General features: G+C 41.6%; 1 protein-coding gene across 3 annotated transcripts in view; it reads left to right on the top strand.

Annotated features, from left to right (window-relative positions):
• Nucleotides 1-27018, top strand: part of DYM (dymeclin) — a 338993-nt gene that overhangs the window by 97845 nt on the left and 214130 nt on the right. For all 3 annotated transcript variants that reach the window (XM_077777573.1, XM_077777572.1, XM_077777571.1), the window contains 2 exons: nt 2807-2932; nt 4333-4475. In XM_077777573.1, coding sequence (XP_077633699.1) covers nt 2807-2932; nt 4333-4475 — 269 coding nt within the window. The remainder of the gene's footprint in view (nt 1-2806; nt 2933-4332; nt 4476-27018) is intronic.

The following is a 27018-nucleotide window of genomic DNA, read 5'->3' on the forward strand; positions in this document are numbered from 1 at the left end:
AGGCCCTCTCTTCACTCTTCATTTTCAAGGTTGACTTAGCCATGTTTACTCTTCCATAAAAAGTTTAAAGTCCGTTTAGGACGTCCCTGAAAAAGTTCCTGCATTGACTGTAAGACTAATTTGTGTAATTTCTTCAACAATTTGTGAAGAATTGTTATCTTCATGGTATTAAGTCATTCCATCAGATCGTCCTTTGTGTACTTTATTCCTGTTTTACTGCTATTAATGGATGCTGGTCAGAAAAATGAATAGAGGATACCCTCTCCGTCACCAGCATTCTGGGTTCATGAAATTCCCTTTACATTTTTCTTGCAATGAGTGTTCTTTTGTATTGTGATCAGGTATTACATGACCTCAACCCATTTCTCCCCTTTTTGCTATTCCAAGCTACGAATGCTGATGCATCTATTCAGGAAGCCCCAATCAGTTCCAATAAAAATCAGGGCATTAAAGATCCCTCTGTCTCTGTATCCATTTATCCATGGAGTGACTGTTATGTACTGGGGTTGCGAATACAAATAACTACAAACTGAAAGGATCCCTTGCTAGAATCTCACGTGTTCTAGTAAGAAAGAGACTTGTCTGCAAATAACTGCGCACCAGTCATGCTTTAGGGCTTAACTTAATGTCACTATTTTAGAAGAGCTTTAAAACTAGAATCCCCTTTAATCCTTTCACATTGTTACTTGCTCTTTTTCTTTATGGCCCTTTCTGATGTAATTATTTCTTGAGTTCTCTTTTCTCCACTAAATTGTATGGTCCGTAAAAGCAGGAGTCTTCTCTATTTGTTGGTGGATGTGTCTCCAATATGTGGCATTATGCCTGTCTAGACACAGTAAGAATACGTTTTTTGTAAATATTTGTTGCATGATGCATGAACCGGAATACGGCGTAATAAAAGATCTGCTGGAACTTTTACCCATAGACCCGTGGGAGCACATAAGAGAGATCGCTTAGTGCTGTTTAGGAGTTTGGGGGGAAGGGATTTTTCAGCTTGTTAGGAAACTTGGTGTTATGTTGAGTCAGTATTCTTATGTGCTGTCAGCTTTCCCTACCTCCCAACATCAAACCCTCCACCCTTCACTCCTGTAGCTTTAACAGAATTCTGTGGGAAGAAAGGAGGATCCAAAGCTAAATACTTCTCCTCTTGTAAGTTGTTTGGCCCAATTAATTTTGAAGGAGAACTACTCTGTGTTGTAAATATACACTCTTTCCTCAAGGTTGTCAGACTTTGTATTTATTAATAGGCATGGTCTTAGCTTTAACAAAGTAAAACTATTTCTTTGTGAATCTGGCACCTAGAGTGAGATGTAAAATTATAAACCACTGCAGCTGATTCTTTATAATTGATGTCATAACTGAATATATTAGCAAATGTCTCAGAGGTGACCACCTATGTAGATAGGCGCTACCCTGTAGCAAGATATTTTTTTTTCAAGATTTGGCTTTAAGCCCTGACTCAACTAAAAATTTAGCCAGTTGACTGTAGGGTATGGATTCCTGACAGGCATGGGCTATATGAATAAATGATTACTGGGATGCAAAATCTTCTGGGTTCCGAACAGCCAAACCACCATTAATGAAGAATTAATGAATCATAATGTGACACATCAGCCTTGTCTTTCATTCAGTTCTAGAAATAAGAACAAATAAAAGAATTGCATTTTACAATGACAATTACAGAAATTTCAGGAAAGATAATTATTCTCTAATACTTAAAAAGTGAGATTTCTGATTAGAACTGAGATTTACCCATTATATAATAACATAAATTGCATGGACCTCTTGTGTTTTGTTTTGTACACTTTGCTTTTAAAATTTGCATTTCTGTCAGCAATGACTCCTTAAAATATCTGGGAGAATTTAAGCCTGCCCAATTCTAGAATTGAGTCACGTGTAATTTGTTTAATGAGCCTCATTTAAGTAGGTGATAAGTGGTTTTTTTGTTTGTTTGATTGTTTTTTTGTTTTTGGCTTACCATGAACATTTCAGTTCTGTCAAAAATTTTTGATATTTAGCGCTGTTACCCTCTTTGCTGTGTTGTTGAGGTCTCCACTTTCCTGATCTGTTACTGTTCCCCATGATCATCACGTTTAAACTTTTGCAGTAACTGAAGATTACTTGATGCATTTATTCCTGTTTGTGCTTCCTCCTCAGCCAAAACTTTGTTTCCTTTTTATTTGATCTAAGACTTATTTCTAAAGGGGTTAATGATCTCAGGAGGACAGGAGTGGTCCTTCATAATAGAAACATGCTTAATAAAACAGTGATAATTTGTTCACTGTCCATATTTTGCTGAACATGCAGCGTTGGCCTTAAGGCAGCAGACGCTAGAGATGGAGGGTGTAGGGCACACCATTGTTCTACTTGTTACGTGGTTATCAACACGAAAAGACAGTTGTTTTCTTCCTCGCACTGTGCTTCTCCTAATTTTGACAATCTGAATGTTCATTTCTGCATTATAACTAAACAGGTAAGAGGCTAAGTATTTAGGGTTTATCTTCAAAGCAGAACATTGCTGGTAACTGTTGCCATTATGCACTAATAGACTTGTCATTCAGCAGGAGATTGGAACTGGAAAATAGGAAAGTAATGGGATGCCCGACCCAGTACAAAAGCTAATGGTGGGGGAAAAGCTTTCATATTTTTGCCTGACTTAATTTTTGTTAAACATGTTAATATTTCTTTGTAACCTAGAAACATATTGAGTATTTAGATTGAGTTTTTAAATGTATAATTTATTTAGAAAAGAGCAGTTCTAATCTTGCAAAGTGACCATTATTCTGTTTGCTTTCTGTTTCTGCAGAGATATTACATACGACATCTCAGTAGAAGCGGTGTCAACGATGGTGGTTTTCCTCTCTTGCCAGCTCTTCCACAAAGAAGTTTTGCGGCAGAGCATCAGTCACAAGTATTTGATGCGAGGTCGATGGTATGTTTCTATTTTACATTTTTCTACCTTTGTTTTAATTGTACAAATCTCTATTTCTGGTCCTGTCCCCTAACCTTACTATTGTCCCAGATGTCCCGCCGAACGCTTTCTTCGGTCATTCTGTCCACACTCCAAACCCCACGCATGAGTAACCCAATTCTGCTTTCCTGTTTAAACTGCCCATCCTCCCCACCCCTTTGATTCCCCAGCTTTTTACCTTCTCGAGTGGTTTCTCTGTCGAAGTGAAATTTTGAAGTCCTCCTCCTCCTTCCTTCTGCATCATTCTCTGCATGTAAACACCCGTCAGTCACGTCTGTCCGCTGAAGTTGTTTTCAGTTTCCCCCCCTCTCACTAGTCCCGTTGAAACCACCATCATGTCTGCCCGGTCACCCTGTGTCTCCAGCAGCCTCTGAGCTGATGGTTCCTACTTTCACATGGTCACAAGTATTATTGTGTGGCAGCCATGTGCCAGGCATGTGTTAGGATGGGGCGTCTGTTCTTGAGCGGAAGCTGTAAGTTTACTGTCTCCTAATGGGGAGCTGGGAGCAGCTACAGAATACACACACACACACACACACACACACACACACATACACGCATGCACGCACGCACACCACACACACACCTTCTATTGACACGGTTTTCATAGAACTTGAGAGTGTAAAGCAGGTGCAAACCAAGTAGCTTTGATGGACGATCTCAGTGGGAACTCTGTCACACCTTACTGCTTGAGCCATAGAATCCCTTAGGGCTCCTCTTTGGAACATAGTTGAGCACGGGTAATCGAGAACGAGCCTGGGCTTTGGCTCAGGAGTCTATTACAGAGTTTCCTCTAGATGGCAGGAATTCATTTATCACCTTAGTTTGTGGACACGTATCCGTTTTCACCTGTGTTCTCTTCCTTCTCCTCTCATCCCATTACTTAAAGGCAAAGAGTGTGTTAACATTTAAACAACCTCTATACATATATATCTTCTGTATGCATGCATAAATTTAATGATTTCATATGTGAAATGTATAGTCTTCTATATTACTGCTTTTTAAGTTCTTGCTTTTCCCTGCTGATTCTATGTTACCATCTCCCTTCAAGCACCAGGTACTGTCTAATACCCTGAATTACTACTGTCTCACCTGTCATACAGATTACCAGTAAGGTAACTGAAGCTCAAGAGTTGAAGTGATTTGACCAGCAACTATGGCATAGAAACAGGAGAGCCAGCCAGACTTCAGCCTCAAGTCTGATCTCAAAGCCCACGATCCTCACCATTGTGTGACAGTTCCTTTCAATTGTGTTAATCCCTTTAATAGTAATAGATTCTAAAGACTCTATCCTAAAGGTCGTCATACAGAATCAGGTGACTTCCATGAGTTTGACTTTCTTCTTTTTTCTTTTTGTGTAGTCTTCCATATACCAGCAAACTTGTGAAAACCCTATTGTATAACTTTATCAGACAAGAAAAGCCACCCCCTCCGGGAGCACACGTTCTCTCGCAGCAATCTGATGGTGGGGGACTGCTGTATGGACTGGCGTCTGGAGTAGCAAGTAAGTCTGACCAGCTTTTGTCGGTTCTTTGGTGTAGATAGAGTTTGTATAAAATTAGGCGTAAGATACTCCGTTCCCTTGGCCGCTGCTGCCAGTGGTTACATTGGCCCCGTGCAGTGGCTGAATGCGAAATACTGGAAGTCACTGAAAATATTTTGTTCATTTAGTGTAGTGATTAATGCAATGAAATATATGCAAATAATGAATAGATGGTCTACCTATAAAACACCACTTTTCAAGAATAATGTTTATAATATGCGTACTGCATGCATTATGCAGTTATGTGCTTGGGAACTTTTCCCTGCTGTGCTTTATGAGGAAACTCTGCTCTTTTATAGGCTTTATTGGTTAGGATTTTACATGACTAATTAGGCGTAGTTTTCTTGTTAGACTCACTGTTTCATTCATTCAGTGACAGATTAGCACATTTTGAAGAATTTTGTATTAACTTCTGGAATGGGCACAAACACAGGTTTCATCAGATTGGGAGCAGATTCCTGAACCGAAGGAAATCCTTCCCTCCCTGACGGTAAAGCCTCATTCCTGGCTCCTGGTGTTGGGCATGAAGACACCAGAAGTGGCAGGAGTGGCTCTGGTTCTGTCGTTAGCGTGGCGGGCCCGTGTCACGTGAAGGCACGGAATCCGACCTTCGGCTTTATTCTGAAGGAGAATCGGGAAGCAGATTGGCGCTGCGGCAGCCGTGAGGCCAGCAGGGGCCTCGTACCGCAGCAGCAGCAGGAGCGGTGCTTGCGGAGCGCGGAGTGTGGCTGTGAGGAGCTCCACGTGGAGCCCGGTGCCACGGCCGAGTCATGGCTGCGCTGTGCCCCCCGGCTCTCCGGGAGGGGCGGCAGTTTGATGTCGAAATGCGGTCCTGCTTGATGATGTGCTAGGTAATGAGTCTTGGGAACGTCTTTGGGTTAAAAGACCTCTGTTGACTTGCGGAACTGATCTGGGGGGTAGGCTTTCCAGATTTGCCTTCCTTTGATTTCTTGTGACACTGTGGTTGAATTATATTTGCGGTCCCTGTAGCTTTGCCTTGGGTGCTGAGCAGGCTGCCTGGACTGCCAGCCCTGCCGAGGTTCGTGCTTTGCTTTGCTCCTACCCTCTACCCTTGTTGTCTCGGGGGGGAGGCGTTCATGGCTTCCGAAGGCAGCATGGCACTGGCTTCTTGTGTTTTCCTTTTTTGATCATTAAACTGGTATAAGTATATCAAAGCGAGTATTTTCTGGTACTTCAGTATGGTTGGGGATTTGGGAGAGGAGATAGTGTAAGTTCATTAACTGTTTTCTTCGAAACAGTGGCAATACTTTGCGCTTTTTTTTTTTTTTATGGGCAAACTTAGATTTGTGTGCAGTGTTCAGTTTTTCTTGGAGTTCTGTGTCATCAGAAGAATGTCCAGTATGGTAACACGGTGTCATCAGTACCAAGTGCCAAAAAACTTTTAAACTTAGAGCCGTTCCTACCTAGTTAGCAGTGTATCAGAAAGAAGTCTGTTAATTTTCCTAGCTTCCAGTTTTTCTGTCTATTGAATGAGAAGGTCAGAATAGATTCTCTCTGAGATTCTTTCCATATAACTTTCAATGAGTGGTTCTATGGCTTTTCTTCCCACCACTAAAAATTTAATACTCAGAGTCAGAGGGAGAGGTGACAGTGAAAAAAATTTATTATTCAGTTAAGGGCATTAAAATGGACTTATGATTTTTAGTGTGCTGTAGTCACAGGATATTTTACGTACCTCCTTACGTCTTCATAAAATTAGTCATATAAAGGTATAAATCATGATGGAATGATTATTCATTATTTCACAGTTTGTGACTCAAAGGATTATAAAAAACAGCAAAAGGATGTTCTCTTCCTAAAAAGTACAGCTATTTATTGTGGGCAAAAAGGATAAGACAGGAAAAATAGTCATGTAATTTTGAATTAAGCCACATTCCATGAAAGTCAGGTTGACAAGGATATTTGACTTCAGTTGTGTGATCACTTTTGAAGATCTTTTGGTTGCTAGTTAAGGAATTTTCTTACTTTTTTTTTTTCAAGTTTATTTGAGAGAGACACAGAGAGAGAGAGAGAGAAAGTAGGGGAAGGGCAGAGAGAGAATCCTAAGCAGTCTCTGCACCATCAGTGCAGAGCCCGATGCAGGCTCAAACTCACAAACCAAGAGATCATGACCTGAGCCGAAGATGGGTGTTTAACTGACTGAGCCACCCAGGCAACCCAGGAATTTTCTTGCTTTAATATTGCATATTGGCTTAAGGAAAATATGATTTGGAAGCTCCTCACTGAAAAAAAAATTCCAAGGCCAAATATAAATAATAAACTCTTTTGGATGATACTTATCTTCATTGGGACTGAGTTTTTCTGATTATAGAAAGCATTTCCTTTCACACCAGAGTAAGTATCGTTGGTGTTGCTTGAATAAATTCCTTTGAAACCGACTGCCTTATTTTGGAAAACTCTATGGCTTTGGATAGTGCCGTTTTTTGGCATTGGCAGGGAAGAGGAGCTTGCTCATGCTAGGTGAGTGGTGAACCACACATCTGGACCCTCACAGAGTTAGGCAAGGCCTCTGGTTTATTCTCACTTATTCAGATTTATTTTTAGTTATTCTGCTGCTGTATTTGTTTCCCAGACTCTAGCCAAAACTCTTTTACTCTTTACATGCCTTACGCTTTCTCCCTTTCATGTCTTTCCTTGGATTATCTCTTTCACCTATGATCCTAATTCTTCCTCTCTGACTTTTTTCTGCCCGTCCATCCATTAAGGGCTATCTCAGGTACCACCTTCTCCGTGAAGACTTCCTGTTCTCTCCTAGCCAGGGGTTATCTTTTCCTGTGGCATACTTAGCACTCTGCTTTGTATTATGATTGCTACATACAAACATCACTCTCCATACTTGGACTCTACACACAGTCCACTTATCAACTTCAGTAAATTCAATATTCGATCACCCTTACAAACAAATGTTTATTTCTTTGTCAGTGAAACTAAAGAAATGGAGATTTCCTATGTGTATTGAAATCTACTTTATTGATACAGTATCATTGGCTTGTACCTAAATTGAATTTTTACAATTAGGTGTTCTTGTAACTACACTGGTAACAACTTATCTATCTCAGACTAACTGCTCCATGATGCAGCACACACTCTTCTTTCTGTTTATTATTGGTCCTGCAATATGCAGTGGGTGTTTGGATGATCTTTGAAAAGAAGGTAATAAAGAAATGGAGGAAATATTACTATCTTTTAATGACCACTAGTAGGTTTTTTTTCATAGTTAATGAGAGTAATGAAAATTACTTGTATGGATTTTTTTTTTTTACGTTTTATTTATTTTTGAGAGAGAGATAGAGACAGCGTGACCAGGGGAGGGTCAGAGAGAGAGAGAGAGACAGAATCTGAAGCAGGCTCCAGGCTCTGAGCTAGCTTTCAGCACAGAGCCCGATGCGGAGCTCAAATCCACGAACTGCGAGACCATGATGTGGGCCAAAGTCGGACGCTCAACTGATTGAGCCACCCAGGCGCCCACTTGTATGGATTTTGTTCTTCTTTAAAAAATTGTTTTCACATATGTCAAGTGTGCTTTCTTTCCCTGGAAGTGGTTAGAATCAATGGTACATTAATAGATTACCTGAGAGCACCTGTGATACATGCCAACAAGCCTCTTCATAACTTTGCAGTACAAGAAAAAATGGTTTCCTTCTTCTTTCCAGCTTTTTAGTTTAGAGATTTCTCTAAAATGCTGACAAAATGGAAAAAGAACCAACTGATACATCACTTCACTGTTTCGGAAAGAGTGCTAGAATTTTAAGCAATGTATTTTTTAATGAAGCCTGGAATTCCAAGATTAGGAGAAATAAGGATAAAGGTCATCTAGTGGCTTCTCAACATTAGCAACCCATCTGACATAATTAAAAAAAATGAGTGCAGATGAAACTTACACCTTTTCATTTCTAACTCCTTTACATATATGCTTGGGCACAGTCATATACATTTTCAATAAGCATTCTAGATGATTCTGATATAGCTGGTCCATTTCAGCACCACTCACTTGGTCTGAGTCCATTTGGACTCAGTCCCTTGGCTGTGTTTTGCTGTGGGCCCTTCATTGCACAGTTGAGCTGATACTGTCACCTACTGAGGAGTGTAGTGTTGGGAGGCAGCTCGGATGGTTTTAACGGACCTTCTCCTCCTGTGTTGTCTTGGTTTCTCTTCTTGTTGTTGTTTTCTGTTGCTGATGAGGTTCATTGTATCAGTTTTTCCTGAGGTGTAACCATTGGTACAGTACTCCAGCACCAAATAGATTGGGGTATAGACTCCCTGATTTTGGACACTGCGGGGTTTTTTTTGTTTTTTGTTCTTTATTAATCTAGACTAAATGCTCCTTAACTGTTTTGGCAGATAATATCCGGTTATTAATGAGTTTTTGTTAGTTTGATCTCTGTCTTTTCTGTACCTGTAACTTTTACGTCCTGCCTTTCCCCTCTAGGTTTTATACATGTAATGTTCAGTGTATCTCAGATTCAGTTTTGTTAGGTATGGTATGATCCATAATTATAGCTAAAGGTAATTATCTGTGCTCATTTTCAGCCCTGGCTTATCCTTAAACAAATATTTTGGGGCTTCCTCCTTTATTCATGGTTCTGTCCTTGGCACCATCTTGAAAGCAGATTGACTCATTCTCATTCCTTTGTGGAAGCAGGGTATTTCTGTAGGTAACACATGTGAAATAACAAAGAAAATTAGTGTATCGAGGCATTTTATGACTTTTCTATGGAGACTCGATTTCCTTTCCTGGAATCCCAGTGAGGATTAGCTGGGGTGGGGTGGGGGTGGGGACAAGAGCCTGGTTTTCCCAGGCAGCAGGCCTCAGAGTTGATGAGGATTCCCAGAGTTTCTCCTGACTTTCAGGGCTTACCCACAAGGGTCTTCATGAGGCTGGAGCTGGTAGTCCTCTAGCGGCAGGAGGTGTAGCCAGGCCTCCTGTGAGTTCACACCAGCGTCTTCCCCTCCCCACATGTCTCCATTCTGGATTATACCACAGGTACTTCTCAGCTGACTTCTCTCTCAGTCCTGGAAGTCCTTGTGGATAAGGAGAGATTGCCAGAGCTTGATATTGAAAATCAGATGATTCGGAATGGAGTCCCAGCCTAGTGTGATCTTAGACAAGTTCTTTAACTCTTTGACTCTCATTATCCTACCGTATAAAGCTGATGAACAAACAAGATTTTTTGTACCAGGTTATTGTGAAGAATACATGAGATATTGTATATCAAGTAACTTCTGAAACTCTACAACATCTCTCCTCATGTGAATAACTTTCTTTTTAACCTGCATTGAAGCCCCTCTGCTTTTTGCTAAAATCAAGATAACTTAAAAGAAAATACATCTAATTAGATGACGTGAGTGATCAGAAAACCTCTGATAAACTTAATGTAAGTTTAAAATTTCAGAGAATATTTTATCTTTTTCGTCTGTTCATCAGACGTCAGAATTTATGTAAAAAATGTTTTGAAACCCCAGACGTGTTTTTGCTCTTTCTCCAGCTGGCTTTTCATTTAATGTGGTGCAAAAGTTGGCCACTGACAGTCAGAAAGGAAAATCTGATTGTTAGATAGATACTGCCCACAGGAGATTTCGCCTTGCTTCCTAAATGAACTTGCCTTGACAACAATTGCTATGGTACCGTTTCTTCTTCACTCATTTGTCTGAAAAAATATAGTTTCTTTTTGATAGTTTATGAAATTAGCCAGACTTTAGTACAAAAAGACTTGATGCCGACCTAACCTGTATTATAGTAAATATTTCAAATGTTCAACTAATCAAAGGCATTAGCAGTATTGGTAGTCTTAGTTATGGTTAGTAAGGCAGTTGACTCTTAGTTCTTACCTTACGCTATGAGCTTATCACCCTCCCCTGTTAAAGATGTTCTGCAGAGCAAATGATCGGAGCCACTTACCTCTCTGATTTGTAACGTGATGCAGCAGGGTGTATGGTGAGGACACAGCCTGCACAGCTATAACAAAATACCATAGCTTGGATGGCTGTGAGAGCAAACACTTAGTTCTTTCAGTACCAGAGGCTGGGAAGTCCAAGATCCAGGTTCTAGCAGACTTAGTTCTTGGTCAGGGCCCTCTCCCTGGCCCTCTTCCTGTCGAGCTGTATTTTCACATGGCGGAGAGAAGGCTCTGGTGTCTCTCCCTCTTCTTGTAAGGGTACTAATCCCAATGTAGGAGCTCCACCTTCATGACCTCATCTACACCTAATCACCTCCCAGAGGCCTCCCCTTCTGTTACCATCACATTGGGGGTTAGGGCTTCGATATATGAATTTTGGGGGGACACATTCAGTCCATCATAGGTATTAAGTACTGAAATTCTGTTTGGGAGGCCACCAGTCTCTTGTAGGTTGGTAGCCAAGGCCCCTCTAAGTGCCAGTCGTTCTTTGTTTTAAATCACAGTCCTGCTTATGGTGGGGCCAGTTCAGGTCACTCACAGCCTCTCCCAACCTCACAAATGTGTTTTGTTTTTTTAAAAAGGGCATTCCAGAATGTATAAGGAGTCCCTCCAAAAATAATTCTGTGATTGAAACAGACTGTTTTCTGATTTTGGAGGCCACCATTTACATTGTCCTTTGGAGGGATTGGCTCTAGATTTTGATAATCGAAATCATGGAAGAAATGCAAGTATGAGACTGGCTGTTGGTATCAGGCAGACCTGGGACTCCATGTCAGTCCTGTGGTCTGTCAACTAGGACTGTTTGCTGTTAACCTGTCAGTAGTGACTCAGATCAGTCACGGTAAAAAGAGGATAATACCTCCCTTTGCAGGACTGCTAAGGCAATCAGATGAGCAAAAGTGTAGGAAAGAGCCAGACCTAGCAGGTACACAACAATGGTCACAATGAATATTGCATAGTTATGTTTAAAAGATAACTTGGTTTTAAAAAAATTTATTTTAAATGCCAATGACCATATAGTGATTTACAAGTTTACTCAGATTTCTAATATAACTAAATTATGAAAATATCTGCTCTTTGGTATACACATTAAAAAAATGTTTTTAATGTTTATTTATTTTTGAGAGAGAGAGAGAGAGAGCGAGCGAGCAGGGGAGGGGCAGAGAGAAAGGGAGACACAGAATCCAGAGCAAGCTCCAGGCTCTGAGCTGTCAGTGCAGAGCCTGATGTGGGGCTCGAACTCACGACCATGAGATCATGACCTGAGCTGAAGTCAGCAGCTTAACCGAGCCACCCAGGTCTCCCAGTATACACATTTATAATAGAGATTTCAGATAGTCACTGAAAGAATTACTAATTATGTTGAATACTTCATATTGTGAGAAAGAAAAACATAACAGTTATTTCGTTTTCTTTTGATTCTGTCCTAACTTCTTTGATCTTGTCTTTTCTTATATTTTCAAGCTTTTTACTTGCCTCTGATGCCTAAAAAATGTGAAGCAAGGAAGGGTTGACCTTGAAATTTCTTGTGTTTTTTTTCTTTATAAGACAAAGCTGTAATGTGATTATAACTGAGTATTTAATGTTTTAAAGAGCCAACCCTAATTAAATGTGTTCTGCCAAACTGGGCTTTCCATCACAAGTCCTGAGGTTTTACACAATAACTTCTGATATATGGCTTTTCCATTTGAATGAGCCATCAAAAATGTTTTCTTTTCCTTTGCTTGCGGTGGTGGGTGTCCCAGCCAAATTGTAAGGCCAAAGTTGTGATTGTTTGTTTAGGCAGATGCTGTAGTAGAGAAATTAATAAAGTAGAATTTGAAGATTAAAACTCCTATCTCTCTGGATTACTTTTATTGAGAAAGTTATTGAATTCGTTACGATAGGTGTGCGATGCAGTGGTTGTAATTTATTTTATGTGATGATTATTTTTCTCTTCAGTTTTGGCTTTTTCTGGGCTGACTCATTGCATGAAAGAAAAACTACAGTAAGAGAAAAAGTATGTGGCACTCAGAAAGAGGCATACTTGTGAAAACATTTCTAAGTAAAGCGCTTTGAACTTTCAAGAAAAGAAAGTGCTTTATAAATAAACAATAATTACATTCTCAGTTCATTTTTACTTGGAATGATTTGGTAGATTTTATATACCAGGTGGGAGAATGGCTTTTTCTCACCCTCCTTTATTTTCAGGACTGAACCAATTCTGTGGCCTATAAAATAAGAGTTAATTTCATTTTGCTGGTTCCTTGTGGTGGTTCCTTGTGGGGATACATGGAGCATTTAGGTTAGTATCTGCAACCCCAAATGTCTGTATTCAGTTGCAGAGTGGCAAAAGAAGCTATTTTAATTGCTCTCTGAAAAATAAAGTGTTTCAGAGTTTAGATTTTTTAAAAGTGCTTACTAAATGATACTCATTGACAGTAACGCGGTGTCTCAAACTCCAGTTCTGGCTTCTCTGGTTTTATCCTTGTAATTTGCTGACCACCACACCCGAGATGGCCCTGACAGTGAGTGTGCCAGCCCTCCGTGCCCATTTCCTTCTTAACAGTTAGGAAAGGAAGGCGGAGGCCTCTTTTCTGTCACAGATAGTTGGGAAACAAATCCATTCATATTCACCAGGAAGATTACAGAATAAAGCAGTCAGTTTCAAATGAGATCCTAGGAGTAAGTTTCTAAGGCTTACTAGAAGTGATTCGATCTGTTTCTAGGACTTCTGTGACAGAATTTGTAGTATTGTGAAATTTTAAAATAATAAAGAGTTAAAAAAATAAGAATATTAAAAGTAGGGAATTACAGTTCTGTGAGAAGACAAAACTTATTTAAACAATGAAGCAATTAAAAGGGATTTGCTTTGGGGTGCCTGGGTGGCTTAGTCGGTTAAGCGTCCGACTTTCGCTTAGGTCATGATCTCGCGTTTCGTGGGTTCGAGCCCCGCGTCAGGCTCTGTGCTGACTGCCAGCTCAGAGCCTGGAGCCTGTTTCAGTCTGTGACTCCCTTTCTCTCTGACCCTCCCCTGCTCACTCTGTCTCTCTCTCTCTCTCTCCTAGAAATAAATAAAACATTAAAAAAAAAAAAGGGATTTGCTTTAAAACTGTTAAATTCTATCACAGTCAAGTGAGTGTAACTTTTATGAAGCAGCTGTTTTAATTTACATTAATTTCAGCATGGATATTGGAGTAAATTCAAAGGCCACTTGCTGACGGAATTTGTGAATGGTAGTAAAAACTCTTAGAAATGATAGTTGGTATAGTTTTGGAACCACCAAAACTATTCTTTCTTTCTTTTCTTTTCTTTCTTTCTTTCTTTCTTTTTTTTTTTTTTTTACATTTTTAATTTATTTTTGAGAGACAGAGTGAGACAGAGAGTGAACTGGGGAGGGGCAGAGAGAGTAGGAAACACACAATCTGAAACCGCCTCCAGGCTCCAAGCAAGCATTCAGCACAGAGCTTGACGCGGGCCTCGAACACACGAACCATGAGATCATGACCTGAGCCGAAGTCGGACGCTCAACTGACTGAGCCATTCAGGCACCCCGGGACCATCATTTTCAATGAATAAATAATATTTTAAAGTTTAGTGTTATGAGTTATTCAAAGACTCCCTTTTAAAATATATTTGGAGCTTGCTTTGAAATACATTAACAAAATAAGCTACACTGATGGGTGACTGTAGGGATGCATAGATGGATAGGGATGTTATCACAAATGCAGCAAAATGTTCATGTAACATCTAAGTGGTGAGTATATGGGTATTCACTCTCTAATTCTTCTACTTTTCCTGTATGTGTGACAGTTTTCATAATAAAATGTTGCGGGATTAAGGGGTGCCTGGGTGGCTCAGTTGGATAAATGTTCGACTTCAGCTAGGTCATGATCTCATGGTTCATGAGTTCAGGTCCCGCGTCAGGCTTCACGCTGACAGCTCAGAGCCTGGAGCCTGCTTCAGATTCGTGTCTCCCTCTCACCCTGCCCCTTCCCTGCTCGTGCTCGGTGTCTCTCTCTCAAAAATAAACATTAAAAAAAAATTTTTTTTAAATCTTGGGGAAAGAACAGAATCACTATGAAGATGACTTAGTGTTGTAAATTTCAGCTTGTACATTAACAAGCTGCATCTTTGCCCCTGAGCCGTTTAGAATTGCTAGGGAAGATTCTAAAGAATGTGGAGTTGACCAGACCTGGGTTCAAACCCTTACCGCAAGTAACCTAATTATCTCTATAACCTTGTGAAAGTTTTGTTATCTCTCTAAGCCTTCCCCTGTCTATAAAAATGTAATGATGAATCCTTGCAGAATTATGGTATCACTTTGTTTTTTCCTTTTGTGGGCCAGACCCTAGTCCTCGAAGGCTTATTGAATCCAGTTTGGATGAATAGTGGATAGAGAAAGGGAGGTACAATTCATTGTGGTGCCTGGGAGTCTCCAGACTCATTTCTGCAAGGCCATGGAGGTCCCGTACTTGACAGGGGCCAGGTGAAAGAAAGGGAGGGAGAGAAGCAGCTAGACAATCCTCCCCGGTGGGATAGTGACTTGGAAGCTTTTGGCATCAGATCTGAGCTTGAAACTGGGCCCTGCCTTCTACTGGTGGTGTCACTTTTATTAAGTTACTTAACTTCATTGAACCCTAATTCCCTCAGTTTAAAAATGGAACCTAGAATATTGTTTACCCTGTGGGCTTCTGTTACATTTAAATAATGTATATCTGACAGGTCGTGGTTAAGTGCTAAAAGCAAATACCATGAACCCTTTATCTTCCTCATCCTCCCCCCTTCTGTATCAGTCTCTCCAGTTTTCCGAACACCGTATTTACTTTTGTCTCACATGTTTCATGTTCCATCAGCCTTTCTGCTATAACAAGATTAAGGAAGTTGCCTCCCCTTTTCTAGATGATGGAAAAGGATAATAAAGAGATCCAGTAGCAACCTCCTTGGCCATAACTTCGCCAAATTGGAAGCCTCACTAGCTATCAGTACCGTGTTTTCAGGCCATTTGCTGCAAAAGCAAGCCCAGTTGAGACCATTTTGCAATTAAAAGTTTCATAAGCTACTGAGTGGCCCCCTGATGCTATAGATTGAGGGTAAATGTTGGAACATTTTAAACTTGTCTTTTTTTTTTTCATGTTTATTTAGTTTTGAGAGACAGAGACAGAGTATGTGCAGGGGAGGGACAGAGAGAGGGAGACACAGAATCCTGAAGCAGGCTCCAAGCTCTGAGCTATCAGCACAGAGCCCGATACGGAGCTCAAATGGGCCTCGAACTCATGAGCTATGAGATCAGCTGCCCAACTGACTGAGCCATCCAGGAGCCCCTAAACTTGTCTTTTTAAAACTCCTCCTAATAATATTTCTGTGCCTTTGTAATGTTAGTCCATTCTTAACCCCCAGTTTGTCTATCTTAGAAAGTATAGAGAGACAGATACCAACTTCAGGAGAGGAGGTCTTCTCAATAGTAATTATTCTGAAGTAGAAAGCTTTCCAGGAATATTTCTAAAAGTAAAAACAGTTTGGCCTATTTACATATTGATATCATTCAAGAGATGGTGCTGTTTGGGTAAATAACAGTTAGTGGGGTTATCTATTGTTTATTTTTTGAGGCCCGTTTGTATTTGAACCTGCCCTAGTTTGCTCCACTACTGTAGGATCTTCCTACCCGAGCAGGAAGCCATTGGAACCGTGCTTGCACCTGTTAGACAGCCTGCCGGAGGCAGGAAAAAAAATGCCTTCTCTCTTCTTTGCCCCTCCTGGTCTCACTGTCCACTCTAACCTGAAGCCAGCAGGCAAAGGATTTTGGAAAATAAGAGTTTGCAGGGTTTGACTCCCTACACTATCGACCATAGGTGAGAGTGGGGTGGAAATGAGAGCAACAGACATTAAATAGTACTCGTGTGATCCTTATTGTACAGAAGTTATGTAATTTTCATTAATCACACAGCAGGTAGGTGGGAAGACCGGACTTTAAAATTATGTGTAGCTTCAAAACCAATGGCATTTTCTTGATACCATCTATCTTTGTCTACACTGTATGCTGTTTGTGTGTAAGATATTTATTCCTCTGTGTGTGTTTATAAAAATCTTTAAAACAGTACTTCACAAAGAGCTTTAGAAGTAATGAATATTTAAGCGGATAAGCTATAATTCTACCACTGTGTAACAAATCAACTGTTTCTATTTTTTCTCATTTTTCAGTTCTTATCCCTGTCTATACATATATATGTATGTAGCAAATTAAATGTTAAAGTAGGAGAGATTTAAGATGTGCAAATAAAACCAGGTTTTATTTTGTCATTAGGGTACATAATGAAAATAAAATAGCATTACCATATACTTGGAAAGTTTGATTCCCAATGAGGAAAGGTGTGATTTAAATCTGAGCTGTTACTTCCGTTAATTTCATACCTGACTTGGTCAAATCCGGAAGCAGGCAAATTCTTGCCGTAGAGTAGCTGGAGTTATTTACCTTTTTCTTTTAAGGTATGATTAGTAGCACATGCTCTGAGGGTTCCTGTTGCTAATATTTAAAAAAAGGGAAAAAAGGGGATGTCTTGGTAAGTGTACCCGTGTTTCTGCCAGGTCTCAAGTTGCTTATAGAGCTCACTGGTTTATCTGGACACAGTGTCTCCCTGAGCTAAGTTACAGAAAGACTCAAACAGCAGGAAATGTTCGGCACACTAGCTGCTCAGTCATCTCAGATCGAAGGGGCATGTTTTGGGGGCAACGCAAAGGGTTTATTTAAATATGGTATAAGACTGCTAGCTTGTCTCTTCCCCCATATTAGCTGACTATATGGAGGCCAAGAATAGATCATGTTTCTCAGAACCTTTTGCAACCATGCAGTTTGGCCAAGGGAATGTAAGCTGAAGTGATATGGGCAAATTGGCAGAGGTTTTTGGTTTTTTTTTTAAAGTTTATTTATTTAGTTCGAGAGAGAGAGGCAGAGAGAAGAGAGAATTTCTAGCAGGCTCTGTACTGTCAGCATGGAGCCTGATGTGGGGCTTGAACTGTGAGACCATGAGCCCAAGTCAAGAGTTGGACACTTGACCAACTGAGCTACCCAGGCACCCCAACAGATAGAGTTCTTAAAGGAAGTGTGTATACTTATCTCTGTCCTGCTGACTTGAATGACAATGTGATGGCCGGAGCTGGGGTAGCCATGTTGGACCACGAGTTACACTTAGGAATGTAGACCATAGGTAGTGGAGCAACAAGAGAACATCACGGCTCTTGAACATCATGGGGCGAAATGCACCTCCTTGTGGACTTTTATTGAAGCCATTATCACACAGGGCTGTTACATGTAATTTCCCCCAAACTTGATTTACACCTGGGTAGTGGTGTATAGTGGATGAAGACCAGGCAGTAGTATAATAAATTAGGTTTTTAGGATGCATGATTGTAGAAGTTCTCATCAGAACTTCAGAGTGACCAGAAAACCGTGGGCTGAGATAGAGCCTTGCATCTTTCCCTCTCTGCACACCACTTTTTGTCCTCCGTCTGCCTGCAGTTTTGCCACACGCTACAGCATTTAAGTTCAGAAGAAAAGAAAGGGCAAAAACAGTTCACAGAGAATCTTTTTGTCAAGCAGATCTTGAATTCAGCCACTGAGAGTCATTCATGCATTGATGAGATAGCAACTAGAGCTATTAATAGTGCGTTTTTAGCCTAGTTACAATAGCTGAGGCAAATGAGTACCTAACCTTAGGGATGTAGGAGTTCTTCAGAAGCCACTTGGCACACACTCAAGTTTTATATTTTATCTTCTAAATCAATGCACATTTAAGTACTACTTCAGTAAGCATATCCGTGTTTGTTTCATTTCTGTTAAGATGGAATTGTTTGCCAGTTCGTGGACTTAATTAACTTCCTTGAAGTCTTTGTGCAAAACTAATAGTTCAGGAAGAAGTCCCACGTCTGTTTTCTGACCTTGCTTATTCCTAGGGCATCGTGGCCATCTCCAAGAATTCATACAGCCCGGTTGGAGAAGTAGCATATATGTGAATGGAGCCTTGTGGCTCTTCTTAGCACTCTGGATTTTTCTTTCTCTCGTCTCCTCTTTCAGTGATATGAGACATTGCAAAAAGCCTGAAACCTGGATTTAACTCTGTCAGTTGTCTGACCTGGGGATGGTTGTGGAGATCATTAAACCTCTACTTTCTGGTAGCTTTTGTGATCAGCAGTTTTATTGTGTTATGTTATGTCTCTGTTATGTTATGTCTCTGCTGTTCTCTTTACTTCTGAAACTCCTGTCACTCATATATTGGACCTCCTCATTCTGTTCTTCAAATCTCTCTCTCTCTCTCTCTCTTAGAATTCTCTTTCTTTGCATTTGGGTCATTTTCAGATTTATCTTTTAGCTCACTAATTTTCCTACTGTATTTGATCTTCTGTGAGATTCTTTCATTGAAGTTTTCTAATGTGTGAGTTATAACGTAGGTGCAATAAAGTACAGAATCGTAAATGTACAACTTCATCCAGTCTTAGTGAGAGGTTGAATAAGGCGAGGCCTGGTAAGATAGACGTGGCTGGTTATTCTGTCAAGCATCATTTAGGTGGAGTGGCGTTTAGGACACAAGGTGGGTGGGTGGAGGGGAGCATAAGAGTCAGAGCCCAGGCAGAAAAAAAAGGCAGGAGCCAGAAGGGCATGTGGGTTCTGAGAGGGTCAGTCTTTTGTTTTTGGCTAGGAGGTGCCACAGCGTGTTTGTACACCATGGCAGCAGTGACTCACTTCAATTCCGCAAGTGTTATTAAATGCTTCCTTTTTATAGAGGTTGGTCTATTAGAGATGGAGACATTGATACTCCCACAGAGAGGAGAAGGGTATTTCATTCCTTTACAATGGGAGTGAAGGCAGAATACGTGCGTGTTGATGCAGATGGCTTTGTAGATCTTGAGGCAGAAAGACACGGGAGTCCTCTGATTGATTCTGTGGGAGTGAGCTGATTGCGAAGATTAGGGATTGTTAGACAAGGTAAGGAGAGAGCTGTGGGGGAGTTAGTTCCCCTAGGGGACTGGAGAAATGTAGGGCTACTGAGCAGTGCTCAGGGTTCACTGGGAACTTGTGGTGATGAGCTTAGTGCAACTGGAATGGTTGTGTGTGGCTTTCTAGCCATGTACAGCTGCTTTGGGACATGGAGTCGGTGGAAAGTTGGGATTAGTCAAGGTTGGTGCTTTACTGGGCGAATGTGGTGGGGGGAGGAGAGGAGTGAGGGAGTTGGGAAGGAGAAGGCAGGGGAGGGACCCTTGTGCATTCCGAGAATCCTAACGGGACGAGGAGGGAGGCAAGGACATGGGGGTGGTGATAGACAGAAAGAGTGATAAAGACCCGGTAAGGTCAAAAATGGTTTCTGGTATTAAAGGAGATGACCTGGAAGGCTGGAGAGGGTAACCGGAGCGTGGGACGCAGGAATTCAGAATTGGAGTGGCAGTGCACCTAGTACGGAGAACATGTAGCCATGGGGATGGCTGACTGGTAGGATGGGGGAAGCAGACCAGCAGATCAGGGCATATTATGGGGTGGCTTGACTGAGAGTAGGTTGAACTTTTAAAAATGAGGACTGGAGTAGTGTTGAGGGAGAGATGGAGCCAGTGCTCAAATCACTAGAAAATGAGCAGAAGCGACAGTAATGTCTGTAGATGACTGTAGCAAGAAGGGCTAATGACATGTCTGAAGGCCACGGGAATGTGTGGAGACAGGTGGTTGGGAAGCAGTACTGAGGTACGTGGGTTGTGGAGAGAGAACAAGCGAGGCATCACTTGAAACATCTTCTGAGAAAGAACTGTCCTCAGGGGACACCCAGGTTTCTGTGATTCCTGAGGCATTCAAAGAGATTGAACTTGAAGGCATAGAGAATCCCACCCTCCCGCCCCCCAAAGGCGTGTGTTCCAGAGGCCTAGTAGAAGGATCCGGATGGCAAGAGCTGTTTAAATGATGTGCTGACCCGTATGGCCTTGAGCCCGGGTGTGATGCAGCTTCAGACTTTTTTGCTGCTCTAGGTAAACAGGGATGTGGGTCATAATATAGTGAGTCCTTTTAGAGCTTTTAGGAGAAAGTGGGTAATCAGTTCTAATTATAGCTTTTGACAGTTTGTCCTGGTGAGCCTTTGGCCTCCTGGCCCAGGGAGGAGGCGTCTTATCTGAGGAACTCAGGGCTCTGTGAGCCTCTGTCACGTCCTGCTGGGTGGTTGCGGCCCAGTGCCAGGACGGGGGTCTTGGTGGCAGTGTGGGCTTCCCAGGTCTGTGTCCCTGTGTTCCGGAGGGTTAACCCGAGAACCCACAACCATCTTCATTGGTCATTTTGAAGCTAATTTAACACATTTATGACTTAAAAAGCTTGAAGTGCATCCCTTAAGACCATGACCAGTCCAGGGGGCACCTGGGTGGCTCAGTCGGTTAAGCGTCCGACTTCGGCTCAGGTCATGATTTCACAGTCTGTGGGTTTGAGCCCCGTGTCGGGCTCTGTGCTGACAGCTCAGAGCCTGGAGCCTGCTTCGGATTCTGTGTCTCATTCTCTCTCTCTCTCTGCCCCTCCCCTCCTCGCTCTCTGTCTGTGTCTCTCAAAATGAAATAAAGACATAAAAAGAAAAATTTGAAAGAAAATAAAAGGACCATGACCAGTCCAAAACAACGTGGGGAGCGCAGGGGTCCCAAACGCCTGTTCAGCCCGCTGGTGTGCACGTTGTGAATGGGCACACGGAGCAAAAACAAGCAGTACATGGCAGCTACTTGAAAGAAGGCTTGAGATTCCCTGTAAGCTCTGGTTATCCTTTCATCTAGTTTATGCAAACCAAGTCCGGGATCCCATAACTGATTGAGTACATTCATAATAGGTCAGTATTAACCATAGGGAAACCTGAAAATGAATATTAGATAATTGTCATTCTTTTGTGTGAACATCAGAAAAGGCTTGAATTCTCGGGCTGCCTGGGGCCCTTCAGCATTGAGCAGTGGAGCGAGCGTTCCTGGTGAAGCGCTCTCCTGCGGCCCCCTCGTAGCCTGTCCCCGCTTTTCCAGCCTTATCTCGCTGCACATTTCCGACTGAAGCTCTAGGGACACGGAGGGTCATACTTGACCAGCGTCGTGTGATAGCATTCCATGCACGGAAAATGCCTTCCCACCCTCAGGTCACAGGCAGCTGCTTTGGGAAGCTGGCCTGAGAATGGCCCAGCAGAGCGAGCTCCCTTTTTTCCCCATGCGACTGTGCAACACTCTCACTGCGTTGTGTTATAACAGCATTCCTGCCTATCTCCTCTCGGGGCTGTGGACACCCTGAATGTAGTGCCAACAATTTATTCATAGAAGAATCTGAGCATGCTTGCTAAAGAGATAATGTTGAGGGGCCCCTGGGCGGCTCAGTTGGTTAAGCGTCTGACTTTGACTCAGGTCATGGTCTTGTTGTTCTCAAGTTCGGGCTCTGCATCAGGCTCCGTGCTGACAGCTTGGAGCCTGGAGCCTGCTTCAGACTCTGTCTCCCTCTCTCTATGCCCCTCCCCAGCTTGCACTCTGTCTCTGTCTCTCTCTTTCTCTCTCTCAAAAATGAACATTAAACAAAAAAAGATAATTTGGTAAATGCCTATTCACCTTAAGAAAGGGGCAGAATGCCTACGAGAGATGATGGTTCCTTAGGGGAAAATCAAGAAAATGCACATGTATGACCAAGATGAACAGAAGGTAGAAGAACCAAAAAAACAATCCAGACAAAAACAAAAAAACGAAACTGTATCGGGTTCTGTGGACGAGGGTGAAAAGTGAGAGAGAAGTCGGGCGAGAGTATTTGGGTACAGACTCATTTGTGATGCTCAGAATGCTGTTCCTTGTAGCAAATCGACTGAATTTAGGCCTGTTCTATCCCAGGTACGGAAGGTAGGATCTAAATTTCTAAGTCACAACTAAGACCGGGGGCTGCTTTTATTGTTTGGGAGCCAGAGAGGCAGTGAGGGTAGCGGGTGAGGGTATTTGCTTTAGACTCAGAGCAACGTGGTTGCACATCTGCTCAGCGCTGTTACTTGAGTAAGGAACTGAGCCTCTTTGAGTTTAATCTGTCTGTAAAATTGGGTGAATGATGATAATGCTTGGTGAGGCTTTAATGTGGTAGTTAGTACAGATCATCATCAAATGGCAGAAACTGCCCTTTTTCTTCCTTCTCAGATTCCTTCTCTTCTGTTATCCCCTCCCCTCAACAGTTCCTGGGGTGTGGTGGTCTTCAAACATCATTAATCATCCGTCCCATCGATACAACCTTTTATAGCCACCCTCTAAGTTAAGTGAATTGATTTATAAATTATGTGGTGTGTTGTTAAACTAACGTCTCGTGTACGTTATAAGACATCTGCAAAGAATACCATTAAAAACAAAGAATACGATGAAAAACATTTTTAACATATTTAAAATTGTGTTTATGAACAAGCAGAAAATCTTTTTGGTATATTACAGAAATCATTATTAATAATCATCCTGATGAAGATTCAAATGTCTTGCTCATCACAGTGGCTTCATGGTGTCATTATTTAATCTCAAGGAATAGTAGATATTTACTGAGTAGAAACTTATGTGTAGATTCCAAATGGATTCTCTTTGGTTACTGATACTGTTTATTCTCTGTGTCTTTGAGTATTGATCCTGTAGTTAATCTAGGTAGTTTCTGGCAAAATCTCATGCATAATTCAGACTTCAATCTTGATTTTTATTTGGAGAAGGTAAAGAATTTCATATGAATATTTTTACATAAAAAATAAATTCGGGGCACCTGGGTAGCTCAGTCAGTTAAGTGTCTGACTCTTGATTTTGGCTCAGGTCATGATCCGTGGTTGATGGGATCAAGCCCTGCATCAGGCTCTGCACTGACAGCACAGAACCTGCTTGGGATGCATTCTCTCCCTCTCTCTCCCTCCTTCCCTCCCCCTCAACCCCTACCCACTCTCTCTTTCTCTTGAAATAAATAACATAAACTTAAAAGTAAATTCAATCTGCAAAAGTGAAAAATTAAAAATTACTCGTTGTTTTCTTATTTAATAATGTAGTAGGAAAAATTGTGCTAGGTCCTGGGGGTACAAAGGATTTGAACCACAGTGAGGACTGAAAGCCAGTGCTCTCAGGGAGCCCACAGTCCTGCAAGGCAGGAGTACGCTATGTGTAACAGCCATGTGTAAGAGACCAGAGAGGTTTACTGTAACAGTGAAAATTCTAGACATACTAAGGCCCTCTAATTTTCACAGGGCTGACTTGTTACATGGCTGGATTGCCTCAGCCTAAGGAGGAGTGAATGGTGTATTGGGTTAAAGTGTGTCGAAAGGTACTTTTGTTTCTCTTCCATCGTAACACACAACACACTTCCCTACATTTTGTGTTTGTTGGAAATGCCTGGCCGCCAGCATGTGGCTGGATGGCCAGGGTGCTGAGGGCTTACAGACCCAGGATCCTGGGCAAGTGTTATGGGGATGGGGCAGTTTGGGTTTGAAGAAGGGGACTGCTGTGGCAGTGCACCTGCCTAATGCTTAGGGGTTGGGATGTGTGTTTCCCAACTTCAACCACAGCCACGCAGCCACCGTGATTCTGTGTTATGTGAGCACGACTTGAATTTACATTTACTTATTTCACTTTAAAATGATTCATGTCTTCAAAATTTGAAGCATATTTTTACTCTGTCCTTATAGCAAGTGGTATAGTCCTTGGAAATTGAGATCGATAACACTAGTTATTTCTATTTTTGATATATACAACCATTGAAGATTTTTAAAAAATTTTTTAAGGGGCGCCTGGGTGGCTTAGTCGGTTAAGCGTCCGACTTTCGCTTAGGNCAGTCATCAGTTTGGAGTTTTTAGAAAGTCTCATACTGAACCATCCCTCTCTCCATCAGTGCATTGTTTTGGGGAGCAGCTGCTGTGGGGGCCAACATCCAAATATGCGGAGTGACGTTACTGGGAACCAGTTGGGGGCCTTGTAGAAGGAAGGAAGGGGTCTTGGTCGTCCAGCCTCACAGGCCCCTTTCCTATTTCGTGGATCACAGTCAGTTTGCCTCTAATGTCTTTGCATGAGGTAGGAGTTATCTCTGAGGACACGGGGCTGCTTTTTTCATTTTGCTTTTCTTTATGCTTTACACTTTAATATGGTGCCCGCTACACCTTAACATTTCATAAATGTTTATTTTAGGGGTGTGTGATTGTGACAGTTTCACTGAGACAGATGAATTCTGTTTTCTTTTATTGTTTTTCCTTTTCAGAAACAATTCTCATAAATACTGACTTATTTCAGTAGATTTAAACAAATTTTTTTTCAGTTTTTCTCCAACAGTTCTGTTTTCTTAAAGGAATAAAACTTTTTTTAAAAAAAAGTTCCATACGATTTATATTTATGCATCAGAGATTCTGACAAATTTGACTGTGAAGGTAGATAAAATGTTTTACTGTGCTATCATTTTTTTTTTTTTTTTAAGTTTATTTTGAGACAGAGAGAGAGAAAGAGCAAGCAAGCAGGCAAGGAACAAAGAGAGAGGGAGAGAAAATCCCAAGCAGGCTCCACGCCATCAGAATGGAGACTGTCGTAGGGCTTGATCCCACAAACTGATTTCATGACCCAGGCTGAAATCAAGAGTTACATGCTTAACTTACTGAGCCATCGGGTGGCCCTGTGCTATCATTTTTAAAAACATTTTCCTCTCTTCCTTTATTGTGTTGTATTCTCTCTCTCTCTCTCTCTCTCTCTCTCTCTCCCCCTCTCCCTCTCCCTCTTCCTCTCTCTCTCTCTCTCTCTCTGTCTGTCTCTCTCGGTCAAAGCATTCCTTCTGGGAGACAGGATGGGGGTATTAATATCATGTTGTTTTGTGTTAGGAAAACTGAATTTGACTAAAATTGTTTAAGGAACTAGCAGTCACCAGGCATTTTAAGAGGGCTTTTTTAAAAATGTTTTTTAATTTATTTTTGAGACAGAGAGAGCATGAGATGGGGAGGGGCAGAGAGAGAGAGAGAGAAAGAGACATAGAATCAGAAGCAGGCTTCAGGCTCTGAGCTGTCAGCACAGAGCCCAACGCGGGGCCCCAACCCATGAATGTGAGATCATGACCTGAGCTGAAGTCGGAGGCTTAACTGACTGAGCCACCCAGGCGCCCCTAACGCTTTTATTCCTGGTGGTAACATGCAGAAAAATGCACACACAGAGTATAGGCCAATTCAGTATGACAGAGTGAATGAAATATATGTAACTGCTGGTCAGTCAGATCAAGCAATTCTAGCACCCCCAGGACCCCCCTCACATGCTCACCCAATCTCTCTCCCCTCCAACTGCAAAGGAAACCACTATCCCAGCATCTAGTGCTGTGGTTTTGTCTGGTTTTGAAATTTATATAAATGGGATCATATGCTATATATTCTTTTGTGTCTTCCCTCTTCTGCTTATTTGTAAAATTGATCCATATTTTTGCATGAAGCATAGTTCTTTTGTTATGTAGTATTCCATTTTAGTTAGCATTGGTGGGTTCTAGTTGTGCCCCAATCACTTATATTGGTAACAAATAAACTGTTTTCCAAATTATTTGCACCAGTTTACACTCTCACTAGAGTAAGTGAGAGTTCCACTTGCTCCACATCCCTGCCAACATGTTTTTGGAGAGGGAAAGGTGGAGTCAAGTGTATTGAGATGTAAGTTATATACAGTAAAATTTGCTTTTTCTCTGTCTAGTTTTATTAGTTTTAACAAGTATGTCCAGTTATGTAAAATCCACCGTAATTAAGATACTGAGCATGTCCATCACCGTCGGAAGCCCCTTTGTGTCGCTTCGTAGTTGGACCCCAACAGCTTGCCCTCCACTACGGTTCTGTGAGGCAGACGTCTACCATGTAACGTCAGTAATCCATTCATGAAAACCAGACATCCTACTGCAAGTGCTAATCTGGAGCCTATTTACCATTGTTTTAAATTTAAAAAATGTAAAATATTATAATGTGATAATAGCCCACCATGTTTAGCCAGTCAAAAAAATTATTTTTCCACATTTATTTATTTTTGAGAGAGAGAGAGAGAGAGAGAGAGACAGAGCACGAGCAGGGGAGGAGTAGAGAGAGAGGGAGGGACAGAATCCCAAGCAGACTCCACTGTGTCAGCACGGAGCCCAGTGAGGGGCTCAAGCCATGAACTGTGAGACCATGACCTGAACTGAAATCAAGAGTCGGACGCTCAACCAACTGAGCCGCCCAGGTGCCCCTATTCAGCCAGTTTTTTAAAGCACACTAGATGCCTGTGTTTAGGAAAGAAACTAGTGGGTTTTTAAAAAAGCATAAAATGCATAAAACAGGACTTCCTGATCAAGTAATGATCGCAAGCGAACAGGTGTTTTGTGAGTAGCAACGTCTCTACCATTCTCGTCATTTTGTTCCCTTTGCCAGAATTTTAACATATTTTAACTTTTGCCTCTTAGTGTGTAACTCTTAGCAAAACCAAGGGCTCAGTGTGGGAGGGCTTAGGGGAAACAAGCTTGGTATGTGTGCCCAGTGGGAGAGAATGGCTCACGCTTATCAGGACATAGTGATGCCCTCTTAGTATCAATAACATTTGAGGCATCCATCTAATTCTTTACACTCAGTTCTGTTTTAGAAAGTCAACAGTTT

Source organism: Crocuta crocuta, unplaced genomic scaffold (assembly GCF_008692635.1).
Source record: "Crocuta crocuta isolate KB4526 unplaced genomic scaffold, BGI_CrCroc_1.0 scaffold36, whole genome shotgun sequence".
Taxonomy (NCBI): domain Eukaryota; kingdom Metazoa; phylum Chordata; class Mammalia; order Carnivora; family Hyaenidae; genus Crocuta; species Crocuta crocuta.